Source organism: Mesoplodon densirostris, chromosome 11 (genome assembly GCF_025265405.1).
Source record: "Mesoplodon densirostris isolate mMesDen1 chromosome 11, mMesDen1 primary haplotype, whole genome shotgun sequence".
Taxonomy (NCBI): domain Eukaryota; kingdom Metazoa; phylum Chordata; class Mammalia; order Artiodactyla; family Ziphiidae; genus Mesoplodon; species Mesoplodon densirostris.
The window spans coordinates 23356425-23373051 of record NC_082671.1 but is presented as its reverse complement, the minus strand read 5'-3'; the positions used below and the strand labels follow the sequence as shown (position 1 = coordinate 23373051).

Genomic DNA, 16627 nt, shown 5'->3' with positions numbered 1-16627 from the left:
AATTGGTCTCTTGAGAATTTGTACTGTGCTTTTTAGTAAACTATAAATTTGGACCAAGAGAGCTCTATACTGGTACCAGTCATTTTCACACATTTCAGAATCAGTGAGATACTGTACTTCTTTTGTATTTTGTCTGTATAATAAGAATGCTATCCTTGCTTCATAAAGGGTGCAATTCAATTCAGCATTTTTTGAGTATCCAGTCCCTTCCTCTCCAAATAGTTTACAATCTAGCAGAAGGGATATAAGTACATGAATAACTATGAGACAAGAAAAAATATTAAAATATTTTATTTCTGCAAACACTGGGAATTCTATCATCATCTGATATCTAATCAGATTTCTTTGGTCTTTCTCTTTTATCGAGGAGAAAACAGAGAGATAATTTACTGAGATTTATGGGTCCTTGCTCACTTAAGTGCATAATGAATGTCATTAATTAACCCATTTCTTTACTGATTCGACAAATATTTATTTTTGTCAATTTGATGTACCAAGTTCTGTTTTTGACTCTGAGAATGTGGAGGTGAGTAAGACCAGGCACTTTTCCTCAAGCATGTCACAGACTGTTGGAGAGTAATAATAGTTACTAAGATACAGTATGAGAAATTATAGTATCTAGATATGTACAGGGCACTATCTGAACACAGAACAAGGAAAAAGAAACTAGGTGACTTTAGTCAGGAAAGGCCATCAGTTACAAAGAATATAAAAGACATTCAGGTAGAAAAAAATGATACAATTACTTCTATTTATTTTTTTTATTTTAAAAAATTATATATTTCAAATTTTCCAAGATTTGTATAGATTACTTATATAATCATGAATGAAAATATTATTTTAAATGTTTGGACATGTGAAGGGAGGCCTAGGCATTTTTTAAAGTGCCTTTTAGAGTGCCCCTTATCTGCAATCAACCAAGACAAATGTAGGATTATTTCATTAAGACTGAAGGAAAGAGAGAGGCCCTATCATGTTTCTGTTGAGCAGGATGAAATGAAAATTGTTTGTATAGATTTGTACTATTCATTATATCACATAAAATAGCATTAGTGGTTTCTTAAAATAATTATAGCAATTTTGACACTATAAAGTGACTATAAAGAGGTAAAAGCTTTTTTTTAACAAATGAATTTATTTACTAAACAAAGATAGACTCACAGACATAGAAAACAAACTTATGGTTACCAAAGGGGATGGTGGGGGGAGGGGGATGCGTGGAGATAAATGAGGAGATTGGGATTAACAGATACAACTACTATATATAAAACAGATAAACAACAGGGACCTACCACATAGCACAGGGAACTCTACTCAATATCTTGTAATAACTTACGATGGAAAAGAATCTGAAAAAATATATATATATACATATATAATATATACACACACATATTAACAGTCTCTTTGTTGTACACTTGAAACTAACACAACATTGTAAATTAACTATACATCAGTTGAAAAAGAAAAAAGAGAAGAAAAAAGAACTAAAAAGTTTTAATAAATAAATTTAAAAGAAATTATTCAAATTAATGTCTCACCTTGGGAAGCTCTCCATAATTTAAGACTTAAAGACTTACATTCAGTCAATTAAACAGATATGTATTGAGCATCTAATATGTACCAGACACTGTTCTAAGCCTTGGAACAGTGAACAGCAGTGAACAAACCAGATGAAAACCCATGTCCTCTAAGAACATACACTTACTTTCTTCAGGGGGAGATAACTAATAGATCAATGATAAAATATGGTATGTTGTAGTGTGTGCCATGGAGAAAAATAAAGCAGGAAATGGAGTTAGATGTTTTGGGGAAGGTGAGGGAGTTGGTCTCTGAAAGCATGGTTATTGCTAAGACAATATTTGGAAGGGGTCCTGAAGTAGGGTTAGGGAGCAAGCCACGCGGGGATCCAGAGGAAGAGAATCCAGGCCAAGGGAACCGTAACTGCGAAATCCCTGAGATGGCAACGTGATTCTCGGGTTGAAGGAACAGGCAGGAGCCCAGTGGGGCTGGGACTGTGGGAAAGGTAGCAGGAGAGGAGTCCAGAAAGGGAGCGGGGCCAGATTCTGTTGTCCTTCTTGGCCACGGTGAGGACGGGGCTCTGGCTCTAAATGAGGTGACAGCCGCCGAGAGTTTGGGGCAGAAAAGAGGCATCATCTGATCGAAAAGATGACGCCAGCTCCTGGGTTAAGGCGACTCCGGAAGACAAGGGTGGAGCCAGGAGACCAGGTACGAGGCTATTGCAGAGTTCCAGGCAAGAGGAGATGGTGACTGGGAACAGGGTGGTGTGGAGGTGTGAGAAGCAGTGAGATGACAGACACTCCTGAAACCTGGTCCTTGCTGATCACTGCTCCCTGCACTCTGTCAGTAAGCTCCATGCCAAGTATCTCACTCTGACTAGCCCTCCCTAACTAGGACTTCCTTCTCCCACCTAACTCCCAACACATTTTAAAACCACGTTAGAAGCTACAATTCGTTGATCCTGTCACCTTTTCATTGTCCCTCCTGACTTCATTTCCTTCCTTATTCAGCTTGGATTCCATGGTCCCATATACATTCCTTGCATAGACTCTTAAATTCCACCTCTGTCTGTTTTTTGTATGTTGTTGACCTCACCCAGCAAAACCACAATCTCATTAATTACAACTCTGCTTACTCCATGTCTGGACCCTGACAGATGAACATCAAGGGAGAAAAATACAAAGATGCTTATTGCCCTCACTTTGACCATAGCAGAAGGGGGACCCTTGGGGTTTCCTGACAATCCCATTTTCCAAGACCATTCACTTTCCCTAGCCGACTGTTCCATACCTTCTCTTCCTCAAATTCCCAAACCTCTCTCATCCTCCTTGTCAGCTTTTTACTCCACTGAGAAAATAAAAGTAACCAGAAAAGAACTACTCTGTGTATCCACCACAACTGCCCACCCGTATTCTCTGCTGTCACTGTGGCTGAACTTGTTTCTATCTGAGGCAGGTTCTTCCACTTATATACTAGATCATTCCATTCTCACCTCATCAAGACATTGCTTAGCAAATGTTCCATCTCTCTCAAACAAACATGACGCTATAATTGCCATCTTAAAAAAATTCCTCCCTTTTACCCTGTCCCTTTCTCTAGCTACCACCCTATATCTTGCCTCCCCCCTTAGAGCAACACCCTTCAAGATCTGCCTACACTCATCGTTTGTACTTCTGCTCCTCTCATTCTTATTTAAACTCACTACAGCTAGGTGTTGGTGCCCACCATTGCCTGACCTGCTGTTGTCAAGGTTACCATGGCTTCCAAGTTGGTAAACAAGTGACCACTTCCCAGTCCTCATCTGATTTGATGCAGATGATTGCTGCCTCCATTTTTTAAAGTTCTTTCTTCATTTGGCTGCCAGGACACCTGATTTCACTGGTTTTGCTCCTACTTCACTGGCCCAACTTTCTCAGTCTGCTTTGCTAATGCCTCTCATCTTTCTAGCCTCTGTCAGAGTTCCTTAGATCTCCTTTCTCTGTCTAAGCTTACTTTAGGTGATCTCACTAAGGTTCATGGTTTCAATTATCAGTCATATACCGATGACCCCTGACATTTAGCTCCAGCCCCAGCCTCTGCCCAGAACTCCTGACAAACATCAACAGCCTGCTCGCCATCTCCCTTTAGATGATGTCTAAAGATTCACATGTCTAAAACCAAAGTGCAGATACTCACCCCCTGAATATGCTCCTCCTGCATTTTTCCTTAGCAAGTGGCATTTCTAAACTTTCAGTTGCTCAGTAATTCTGGAGTCACCCTGAACTCCTCTCTCTCTCGTGCCCCAGATCCAATCCGTACACAAATCATGCCAGTCCATGCTTTCAAGAACTGGCCATTTCTTAAAACGTATGCTAATGTGCCTAAATGATTATCATAGTTTTATCCTTTGACACTCATTTAGATTTTAAGAAACACCTACAAGTCACAACAAGTTTTATGACTGGGGTTTGTAATAAAACCTGTATAATGCACATTTCAGTCAAAAATAAAATGTAAATATAAAACAGGAAATGGCTTTCTTGAGTGATTTATAAATACCCCTGAAAGCCAATTCTAAAATAATAGTTTCAAAAATGAGCAACATCAATGGAATGAATAACTTATCAAATTATCACTAACAAGGATGCTGTTGATTTAGTTTTAGTTTTATAGGTTCTGGATTATTGTTTAAAATTTATCTCCATTCTTTATACTTACAATTAACAGTAACATTTCATGAGTAATACAAAGACTTATTTATTGCCCTTTAATGTTGATAAGAGTACTGACTCTGGAACCATACTGCTTGAGTTCAGTACTGGTTCTATTATTAGCTGGAAAGCTACATTCTCACAGACAATTTCCTTAAGTGCTCTGTGCCTCAGTTTTTCTATCTGTAAAATGAGGATAAGAGTGCTTGCCCCAGGATTTCTTACTAGGATCAAATGCGTTCATGTACTTAAATGTTTAGGATAGTACCTGGCACAGAGTAAGAGATAGGAATGGTACTAGGAATAAAAGAATTATATGGCAGATTCTTTGTTACTAGAAGCCCTCAGGGAACTTGAGGCTTAATAGAAAATCTGAAAGGTTAAAGACATTATGAGGTTTTAGAGATTGTTCAAGAGAAGCATAAAAGAGATATCTGAAGGCAATAGGTATTAGTTATCTACAAGGTGAGAGAACTGACCAACAGATGCCATAGACATTCAAATGAGAAAGATTACTTCTGTCAACAGCAGGTTAAGATAATTTATGGTGAAATGTTTGTGTTTTAAATGTTCGGTTTCAATTACAATAAAACTGAGATCTGTACTCATAAGGCACCAATATTGACATACGAACATGTAGAAGCATAGGATTTTAGTACAAACTGCTAATTGTAGAGCTTTGATTAGATGCTGTAGGAAACATAGATACCTATTTATGTGTATATAAGAAGCTGCCATTTATATTGGTACCACTACCCACTGAACTATCACAATGTTCATCAAGTTATTTATTATAAGGAGTATCCATTATATATCACTGTGGGCTTTTCTTCTTCCTGACACAATTATACATTATTGAAGATGTGTATTTCGTCAACAACTAGTAATTGAATACCTACTCTGGGCAAGACACAGTCTTCTCATGCTAAGAACCTATATCGCCAAATAAAAATGTAAGATTGCTATAGTGATGTTGTTATTTATGCCTTTCAAATAGACATGCTTTCCTGAAATGGAATTAATTGCCATTAACCCCAGAACTGTGAAGCTTATGTATACAAGTGGACAAAGTATTTTCAAAGTTTGTCCCCAGGACAGGGGAAAAAAGAAGTCCTGACACATTTCTTCCCTCTTTTCCCCTCTAGTTGGCACGCCACAACAAACTCTTGCAGCAGATGCTCAAACCAGGATCCGATCCAGATGACGGAGATGAAGCCTTAAAGTATTATGCCAACCACACCGCACAGATCGAGGTAACCATCTATTATTTCTTGAATGGGACCAACTGTGAAAAGATATGTTTACTTTCTCTTTCAGACCATTTTCATTATTGTTTCCTAGAACAACGAAGTAGAATTGAGTGATGTAAACTGTAAAAGTATATATACCAGAAGAAGAGATGTGAGCAGTCACTTGTAAGAAATTCATGTGCACGTCTTTCAAAGTTGTCTTTATTTTTCGACCAGAAATATATGTAAATTCTCTTTTATAATTAATAAGTTGTGTTTTTTTTGTTTGTTTTGTTTTGGTCCTGGAAGAAATCATTGCAGAGCAGTGATATTTTAGAGACAGGATTATTATAGTGGATATTATCATTCAAGAAATGGTTTCTTTTAAAAAACTATGGAAAGCTTATTAAAGTAGAGATCTCTGTGTAAGAAAGTATTCAGAAGGGTGGGCAAAACGGAAGGCACTAGTAAAGTTTTCATACTGATAGCATGAGCTTGAAATGGTTTAACAATGTCCATTTCACTTTGCAGCAATTCAGTCCCACCCCCGTAAATGAGACCTTATTGAAGGGCTGGTGGCAGTTCAGGAGGTGTGGGTCAACATGACCTTAATCATTTTGTGTTGTGAGACCCATCTGGCTGTCATTCACTAGCTATGGTATCATTTTGACACTGGTTGACAGAGCTAATCAGGCAGAAGTGAGCAGAGTAGTTGACGCCTGTCACTCATAATTTACATTCACACATTCATTCACTTTGGCAGATATTTTTAGTTTTCAGCAGAGTGCATGATGGCATCACTGCTATTAACTCTCAAGGTACATAATCACTGTACCTTCTTGTTTACTGTTGCCAAACCTTTGCAATAATGAGAATTATTACTTCGTGTCTCAGAATGAATCCCTTGCTCACGTTTATAAGCATTAATAGCTTTGGTGGTAGACTTGACTTAGTGCGGTGCATGAGCTGGACCAGCAGCAAAAACATTGCTCTCTACCTCAGGTGCTTAGGAACTGGGAAGCTGGCAAAGTCAGCAAGCCAGGGAAATTGATACGAATAAATCATCAAACCACCAAGGTTCTGCAGAAGGTCCCAGAGGCCAAAGTACAAAGCCAGTGATTAGAAGAGAATATCAGGAATGGTAGACAGAATGGGCAGGTAGAATAGCAGGTGGGCCAGAGGTAGAGGTTAGGTTAATACTTGTGTGTGAGAGACAGAGGTTGTTATTGAAGTCGGACTTCCACTGGTTCCTAGCAGTGAGGAGAGATTTAGCTGTAAATACATATATTTGGTAAATGTTTACTGAGACTTTACTCTTTACCAATTACATACACATAGAGAAGGTCATTCTGTGTAGTAATTGTATAAACAAAGGCCAATGAAATTTAGAGAAAATAGTAATTAACTGTGCCTGGGGAATTTCAGGATGGATTTCACAGAGAAGGTTGTCATAAAGTATATATTAAACGAATAAGTAGAGGTTTCTCTCTACTAAAGTTTGGGCACGGGATTTCAGGTAGAATTAAATGAAGGGAAGGTGAAAGAACATAGGAAGGGGAGTGACTCTCTTCAAAAGATTACAGAAGTTGCTGTTTGGAAAAGGGATTGGAAAAGGGAATGAGGCAAAGAATGCAGGTAGACGAAATAGGAAGATAGAAAAAGGAGGAATGGTTGTACTGAAGATGACTTGATTGGAGAAAATAGACACACATATATTATAACACACACACATATACATATGTAAAGGGCTTGATGCTTGATGTTGGATTGCACATGTAAGGTGAGGGAAATACTGGGGAAAAGGATGCCCCTGGGGCTTCTGGTTTGAATAAATGGAGAGAAATCGGTGTTATGCATGGAGATCCCAGCTTTGGCAGTTAAAATGTACAGGAAGATCATTTGTTGATTCTTGGATAAATTGAAGTTGAGGTGACTTTGAGGAATGCATTAAGTTGGATATAGAAGTTAAGGGTTCAAAGGAGTGGTCCGAGTTGATGATCTAAATTCTTCGCTTTGACCAATCCTCATGCTCGTTCAAGGACCAGCTCATATGACCTCTTCAGAGAGGACTCCCCTCCTTCCTTCAGGCATTCATTAATTTCATCCCACTCTGCTCCCACAGCAGTTTGATCATTCTGTTAATGTGTCATGTTGGAATACTGTAACTTGTCCCCTATTTGAGGCAGAAGCTAGCCTTGATCATCCGTTTATTTCCAAAATGGAACACTGTTCTTGGAGCCTAACCATAATAATGAGTATTGTTGAAAATAATAGTTTGTCTATATGTTATAGACTCAAAGACCCTGGGAAATAGGAAGGACCTTGTGGGTTACCTAGTCTGTTCATCTATCCAAGGAGGAATTGCTTTATAAGGATCCTGTTTGCTTTAAATTCTTCCTGTGATAGTGATCTCACCATTTCAGGAGGAAACATCCAATTTGGAATAACTCCAATAATTAGAAAGTTATTTTTTGATAAAACATGCACTCTAGCCCACTTTTATGTTTGCCTACTGTTCAGAATATTTGCTACCCTGTCAACACGACAGCTTACCTCTAACATTTGAAGAGCCATTGTGATTAGTAAGCAACACAAGCTTTTACAGATAAGGATTCATGTTGTTTTTTCACTTTGAATTTCCCAGGACTGCTCGCCTAAGGACTGAATAAGCATTTGTTGAATAAGTATACTTTTAAAAGTATACATTTTTGGCTTTTCACAGTTAACGCATTCCCATCTCTTTCAGTAATCCCTCCAGTCTGTCAATGCCCCTTGTAAAATGTAACAACCAAGATCAAACATAACGTGTCCTAAAGGGGCTGAAAAGCTTGGCTTATAGTAATCAGAACATTATTTCTTAAATGCACCCTGAGTTTTTTTTAAACTGTTTGACACTGTTGGATCAAGTAAACCTTTTTTTCCCCGCACATAATTGCTTACCATACCAAAGAGGTCCAATTCTTCTTTTGTACAATTGATTTTTTTAGCCTATATTCAAGAATTTTATTTAACACTACAAATTTCTTCTTTGTCTTATGATAGTATTCTAGTATGTGGTCTGTGTATATAACATATCATTTAAGGTAGCTTCAGTTACAAGTAAAAGAATACCAGACTGACAATTTTTAAAACAATAAAAATGTTTGATTATCCCGCATAATGGGAAGTCTGGAGGTACCAGTAGTTCTATAATTGATTAAATGACTCAGTGATGTCTTCAAACACTCAGACCTTTTCCATCTCTTCTGCTAAGTCTTCCTTATTATGCTGGTGATATGTCACTTCATGGTTGCAAAATGGCTGCCAAAGTTTTAAGTATCATCACCACCTTTTGTTCTAAGCAGGAAGAAAGATGGTACAGCAAAAAAGAGCTTTTGTGTTGTGTATTTGTTTTTTTGTTGTTATTTTATTTGTCTCATGTGGCTTTCTGTCTCTTCAGGAAGCACAGTCTTTCCTGGGAGCACCTCGCAACCCCAGGATATTTCTCCCTGTGCCTCATTTCCCAGATCTAGGCTATTTGCTCATCACCATACCAGTCAAAGGGAAATAGAATGACTCTTTTGCCTTAAACCAATCCTGTGATTCATTCTTCAGGGCTAGGTAGAGTACATAAAAATGAAGCTTCAGACTTAGTCTACACAAACCCTTGTGACATAGGAAAGCTGTGTGTAAACATTTACCCTGGGTTTTGTTGTTGTTTAAAGTTAAATTCTTACAAATACCAAATAAGAGAAGTACAAAATAATGACTATTCACATCTGGGTATATGCTTGAATGGATGTTATACCTACAAAAGTATGTCTTGCTACATTTTCATAACATAAAGCATTTTTCTCTGTAGAACTCAGGGCACATCATGTAGCATATGTCATTTGTTCCCCAACAGCCCTTTTTAGGAAGAACAGGCTAACAGCAGGATAAAAATATACGAAGTGCTGTGCTTAAGATTACATAACCAGTCACTTGCCAGTTAAGACCCTCTTAGTTCTCTGATGTACTTCATGAACATAAAAATGTGTGGCAGGAGTTTAATGCTAATCCAGAAAGAATAAAGATTTTCTTTTGTTATTTATAACAAAATATAATACTTATAATACATTAGTCCAGTTAATTTCTCTCATTTAAAGAGAAGAATGTAAAGGACTATTTCAGATACTTCAAGTTGGTATATTTTTCATAACTGAAGTCATAAAGTATCATTAATAAAGTCGTGCTAAAAACAGAAAATAGTTGAAGACCATCCAAAGCCTGAAAGAAATGCAAATTAATGTTTTCAGATTGTTCGGCATGATAGGACAATGGAACAAATAGTGTTTCCTGTCCCCAATATATGTGAATACCTCACGCGAGAATCCAAGTGCCGTGTGTTCAATACCACGGAAAGGGATGAACAAGGAAGTAAAGTGAATGACTTTTTCCAGCAAACGGAAGATCTCTACAATGAGATGAAGTGGCAGAAGAAAATCAGGAGTAAGTACAGTAAACTGAAACGGTTCATTTTGAGCACAATGATAGATACCTTGGTACCTCGGGATAACTGACGGTATTCGTTTCAGTTGGTTCTTAATTTCTTGCCATCTGTTATTACTGAAATTGTTTATAGGCTTAAGATTGTAAGCTCAGTCTGCAGCTGAAGCCAAGACACCTGTGGCTTAAGGAAAACAGAAAACTCTGACTAATTAGATCATCTTTTAGTGCTGATCCTATAGTTTTATAAATATTATGACATCCAAGATTGCAGATGTTTGTTTCAGCCTTGGAACAGCTGCAGGTTTGAAGGGCATGAATAGGCCCTGACTGGCCTTAACAGTCAGTGAATGGGGTGGAGAGTGTTGGCACCAGCACTTTTGTCCTCTTGTGTTTCTGATCTTATGATTGAGTAGATTGTTTAATAGTTTCTTCTGAGAGTTATTCTATCTTTCAACATATCTGTACCTCAACAAATCAAAGTAAAAATTGTGTGACACTTACATTCAAATAGGGCAGAGTTATAATGTCACAGTTAAAAGTTACCATAATACAGTTACCATTACTTATTTCTCAGGTCTCCAGTCTATTTGGAAATATTATGTAACAGCCTAAATGGGGAAAGAATTTGGAAAAGAATAGATACATGTATATGGATAACTGAATCACTTTGCTGAACACCTGAAACTAACACAACATTGTTAATCAACTATACTCCAATATAAAATAAAAAGTTAAAAAACAAAATAAAATAAAAAGTTTACAAAAAAATTGAAAAGTTTTCAAGTTTAAAATAAAGTTTATTTTCCCAGATGAGAAATATCATGAGTTTTTAACAAAAATTGATAGGGGTAAACTTTTGATTAAGTCTTTTCTGACTTTTGGGAAGGTTTTCCAGATAGGCAGCCATATGTTCTCAATACCTCTACTCAACAGTGCTTCATCATTTTAGATTCCTAGGAACTTCAGTGATTGTGGTTTATGAACTTGGTTGAGCTTGAGACATAGCATCTTTGGATAAAAATTGTAACATGCGTTGTCACACTTCTTAGCAGAATATTTGAAAAAATATAGAAATTACTCTCCCTTAGCATTTTACCATGTAGAACCTTATGGAATTCAGAGGAAATTTTGGGTGTCCAGAATACATATAAAAACTCAATTTGATAAGCATACTTTTAGTTCTTGACAAAAAGTAAATTGAATAATGAGCCAGTGCTTGTAGGATCTGTGCTTTTTTAGATAAATGTTTTGTCATTTATCAAAAAACAAATCTTGGGACTCCTCTGGTGGTCCAGTGGTTAAGACTCCACCCTCCCAATGCAGGGGGCCCAGGTTCAATCCCTGGTCAGGGAACTAGATCCTGCGTGCTGCAACTAAGAGCCCTCATGCCACAACTAAGGGAGCCCACATGCCACAACTGAAAGATCCTGCCATGCCGCAACTGAGACCCAGTGCAGCCAAATAAATAAATAAATATTTTTTAAAAAAACAAATCTTAAAATAATTTCCAACATACAGTTTACTTTTAAAATTTGGAAGCAACTTATGATCAGGTTATAGACAGATCTAATTCATTTGATGGATTTGTTATTACAGATGTATGCATCAACATCTTCTGATTTTGTCTCAATATCCTGCTTTTTAAAATGAGGACTCCTAATTCAGGAATGATGGAGATGCAGATGTTTACAATTTATGACACATTAGTCAACTAAATCCCATGGCTAATCATAGCCTACTCCACTGCTGGAATGCTCCATTCCAAGAGAAGGAAAACAAGAAGTACTGAAGGGAAGTGTAGTTTATAAGTAAGGAACAGACTTGAGATTGGAATTCACAGAACATAATTTGAAAAGCTTAAAATTTCTATTTGAAAATTGAGATGTCTTTCCCCCTCAATTGACTCCAATATTTTAAATCTGATGTTAAGCTATTAAGAGTTAGAGAGTGGGGCCTCCCTGGTGGCGCAAGTGGTTGAGAGTCCGCCTGCCGATGCAGGGGATGCGGGTTCGTGCCCCGGTCTGGGAGGATCCCATATGCCGCGGAGCGGCTGGGCCCGTGAGCCATGGCCGCTGAGCCTGCGCGTCCGGAGCCTGCGCGTCCGGAGCCTGTGCTCCGCAACGGGGGAGGCCACAACAGTGAGAGGCCCGCATACCGCAAAAAAAAAAAAAAAAAAAAAAAAAAGAGTTAGAGAGTGGACAAGACTCGAATAAGTCACGTGTCAAACTTATATGCATGACATATCTGTTCAGTTCTTTAGGAGAGGTGAAAACAACTGAGTTTTGGTTTATGTAAATGTCAGTTGTGTTCAGTAGATGCATCTGCTAATTCATTTCTGATGACAGATGCAGAATCCCGTTTCTGAAAATATTCAGCAAAGCCTCTCCCACTTATTGGTAGTTCTTGTTGTATCTTTCATTTACTTCTGCTATTGCAAACCCAGCAAGTTCTCGGGAAGCCTAAAGGTTTAAAACTTAATGTTATAAATCACTAGTTCCCAGTAAGCAATGCTATGCCATGCTGTTAAGTTTCAGAGTTTCAGGTAGCTGTGAATGTATACCATTCCATTAAAAGGGGCCCCAGGCGGCTGCTAAACTCTCTTCCCCCCTAATCTGTTCTAGGGATAAATTAAAGAGAATTCATATAGAATCATCTTTTCTGACCACCTTTAGCAATTGCAGAATTACTCATCCTTCTACAGTGGCTTAGATGTAAACTGGCTAAAGGAGAAAGAAGGAATCAAATAGAAAACTCCGGTTTGGTATCAATTATAAATGTTCTAAAATAAGTCGTAGTTTTATAGTAGTTTACAAAAATGCATTTAGTAAAATGTTATTTCAATAGGACTCCTGATTTGAAATCAAAATTCATTTTCTGTTCTGTTCCACTGTGCTTCTTTCCCGCTAGGTAATCCTGCCCTGTTCTGGTTCTCAAGGCACATTTCTCTCTGGGGGAGCATCTCCTTCAACCTGGCTGTGTTTATCAACTTAGCTGTGGCTCTCTTCTACCCATTTGGGGATGATGGAGATGAAGGCAAGTGCTTGTCTATCTTTAAATGATAAGTATTTTTGAGTCTGAAAACAATACTCTTGATGCATGCCCTAACTATGTAGACCTTCCCAATTACAACAATTACAATCTTGTTGAACAGATTTTCTTTATTCATTGGAAATAGAGAATGATGGTAAGGAGAGTAGGCAAAAAACGATGGTCAATATAAATGTTTTTCAAAAAGCTCATATACAGAAGAGCTAGTAGAGCTATATTATATATTGACGAATAAGGCAATGAAAAAATTAGTTGTATGTAATTTTTGTGACTGAAAGCATTTTTGTACTGTATTGTTCCAATTACATAAATATATGGGAAAAATGAGGGGGATGTATGCCAAAATGTTGACTGAGATAAATAAGTAGAATCTCTATTTTACTCTCTTCTCTTTGCTTTCCGTGTTGTCTGAGGTTTCTACAAGGAGCAGGCAAGTAATCTGAAAAGCAGTTTTTAAATGTACAGGGTAAGACAGAATACGATAATAGAGCATAAAGGATATTGACTATGAAGTTAATATTATTAAACGAACAATGCATTAGGTTTTGCAAAAGCAAAGACGAGAAATTATCCCATGTTAAGTGAAATGGGAAATAATAGGAGAGGTATGCTAAAGGGTGGGACTGTGGGAATTAAGTTTTGTTTAAATCTGGCAAAAGTGCATATGGGAAAATATGTCACAGGCTTGGGATACAGTCCGGTCAATAACTTTGGAATGGACGTTGAAAGAATGGCTTGGAGGACAAGATGGGAGATGCCAGCAAACAATCACCACAAGGTGCTTTTGTATCTCATCTGTTCATAGGATTATGTGAGAATCTAATGAGATGCTATAGGTACAGCAGGTAGAATAGCAGCTGATGAGCGTGCCGTAAAGCTTAGCTGTCGATGTTGTTTGTTGTTACAAGATAAATAATAGTACTACAAAGGGAAGCTCAGTGAAAAGGATGGTATGAGACGAGCAACAGGTGTTTAGGCCTATTTCAGATGAACTGGAGGTGAGCAGGAAGGGAAATGGGAGTGCGCTGGTAATTTATTATTTCCAAGGTCCGTACAGACAGCAGATATCAAAGTTCTAGCCTTTGGGTATAATCTGAGTGGTCATAAAAAGTTTGATTCTTTCAGAAGGTACACCAGTGCTAATAAAAGAAGAATATTTGGCAGTGGAGTAGATGTGTGAGTTAAATAGCAATGAAAACATAGCAAATATTTGGCCGCCCTATGTAGGGAAGTTGCAAATACAGCAGGAAGTGGAAACAGCTTTCTCTTCATCATGTTTAGTCTCATTTAGTGATGATAGCCCTCTTGGCGTAGATGAATGTAACTCTTGTTACGGGGAGAAGTCCAGCCGGAAATGATAAATTAGTATCATCGGCACATGGAATGCTGAGAGTAGATCATAGGGTCCCGGTTAATAGAAGCATAACATCTTAGATAAGGAAGCAGTTCTGGAATCATCTAATATCAAATCATCATTTGACACATACAGAGATGGAAGCCCAGAGAAGCCGAAGAATGGCAGATCTCAGAGTAGAAGGTTAACGCTTTTGTTTACAATCTAGGACTTTTCTCCGTGGATGATTAGGTTGGGAGTGTGTAGGTAACAGGTGCCCCTTTATACAGGACATCATCTTCCCTGAGTTCCATTCCATGATATCCCTTACGAGACCACCAGAGCCAAAGTATACAGCCTCTGCTGCCACCAATTGTACATGAAATATCATGGAGATGGGCGCTGCCACCACTCTGGACATCTACTCTTTACTCAGAAGGAGAAAGTAGAACACCTGCTACATTTTTTCATATTTGCCTGACTAATAACAATTATGATAGGAAAACTGATGAGGATAACAGCAGCTGTTATTGTTTACCGTTTAGATAGGCTCGGGCAAAATGCTAAGCACGTCACATACATAACTTCATTTAATCCTCCTGACAATCCATAAAGTAAGTACTTCATCCTCATGGATAAAGACTTAGAGACTTAGGAAGATTTGCCCAGTAATTCGGGAGCAGAGTCTGGAACTGTGTATTTTTTTAACAAGTTCCCAAGGTGTTGCTAATACAACGGGTCCTTGAACAAGAACTTGAAACCACATACATAGTGGAATTTGGAATGAGGCTCCAGCCTCAGAAAGAAATAGGACTAACACAAACAAGGCAGAAAAACATGCTGTGTCATCATCAGGTGCAGATGCAGACTTTCCTCTCCAAAAGGGATTGAATAGACGTTAACAGTAGTAACCAAGATGGAGGCTCACTCTTAGGTATCTGGGTGTGGGTGTGGCCCTAAGAGGGAAGGGAAGGCATGAGCTGCCATTTTGGCAATGTGGAATCTGAAGATTGTTTGGGTAATCTGATTACAGTTCTATGTGGTTTATTTAATTATGGCTCCATGAATAAGGTTACAATTTTGGTCAGGATTAGCTGAGCCTCCAACCTTCAGTTACACGCTATGCATAGCTAGGAAGGCTGAGGAAGCAAAGTTAAGACTGACTAGCACACTTGGCCATCAGAACTGGCAGGAGAAGGTAAATTCTGTGCTGGACATACAAGTCTCTAACCCTGGATTTTGTCAAGCATAGACCAGATGACTCCATGGCTGGAGCACTTTGAGGCAATTTAAAGATGATTTAGTTGATCATAAGATTCCTTCCAAAAAGTGCTAAAAAAGTGATGGGGACATGTCAGAGAACACAGGATTCAACTTGAAAGGTCTCCCAGTGGCCACATCAGTGGAAATTTTGAGAAAAAATATTGACAGTAATACGTAATAACCCATAGAATAAAATAAGAATCCAGCAGTCCATATTGATAGAAGAGAAAGTATTCCAATTAATTCTGGAAACAGAATGTCACCATTTGGCGAACATCCTATGGTAGTAAGAATCATCAGTGAATGCTAAAATTAATAGGTGAGTGTTAGATGAAAAGGTATAATGAGAAACAGGACACTGACATAGTCAAAGTGTATTTCTCCATAATATACTTATTATGAAAGCAACAAGAGTAACTTTAAAGTGGAGAAATCACTTTAATTATGTGATCAATATTAATGTCACCAGTAATGAGACATAGCAACATTGAGTGCTTCTTGACATGATGTGCTGACAAGGACATGGCATCATTTGCCAAAAATGCATAAACTGAGGAAATTTCAGGCAAATCCAGAATGAGGACCATTCTACAAAATAATTGGCCCATACTCTTGAAGCTTATGAAAGTCAAAGAAATATTGAGGAATTAAGAGACTAAAGAGACATGACAGCTAAAAAGAATGTGTGATCCTGGTTCAGAAAAAAGTCATTATTTGGGCAATCCATGAACTTTGAATAAGGTGTATAGATTAAAGTGGTATATCCTATTAATTTCCAGATATTGATCATGGTACTGTGATTATGTAAGGTATTTGGGGAATCTAGGTAAGGGGTATATGGGAATTTTGTATTGTATTTGCAACTGTAACATTGTCAGAAAGTTTTGAAATAAAAAGTTAAAAAAGAAAAAAATAAGTAAATATGAAGACTCCATCCAACTCTGAGGTTCCTGGTTTCTGGGTATAGAAGTTGATCACAAAAATCACCTAGTGAATCTTGGGCCAAAAAAAGACCTGTGGTCAAAATGGGCCACCTTTCCCAACCCCAGATCCTAATGCAAACTGCTCTGGAG

General features: G+C 37.9%; 1 protein-coding gene across 1 annotated transcript in view; it reads left to right on the top strand.

Moving 5' to 3' along the window:
• The window catches only part of ITPR2 (inositol 1,4,5-trisphosphate receptor type 2), a 538352-nt gene that overhangs the window by 419489 nt on the left and 102236 nt on the right, over nucleotides 1-16627 (top strand). Inside the window, exons 46-48 of the mRNA XM_060113623.1 lie at nucleotides 5357-5464; nucleotides 9718-9910; nucleotides 12818-12943. Of these exons, the coding sequence (XP_059969606.1) occupies nucleotides 5357-5464; nucleotides 9718-9910; nucleotides 12818-12943 (427 nt within the window). The remainder of the gene's footprint in view (nucleotides 1-5356; nucleotides 5465-9717; nucleotides 9911-12817; nucleotides 12944-16627) is intronic.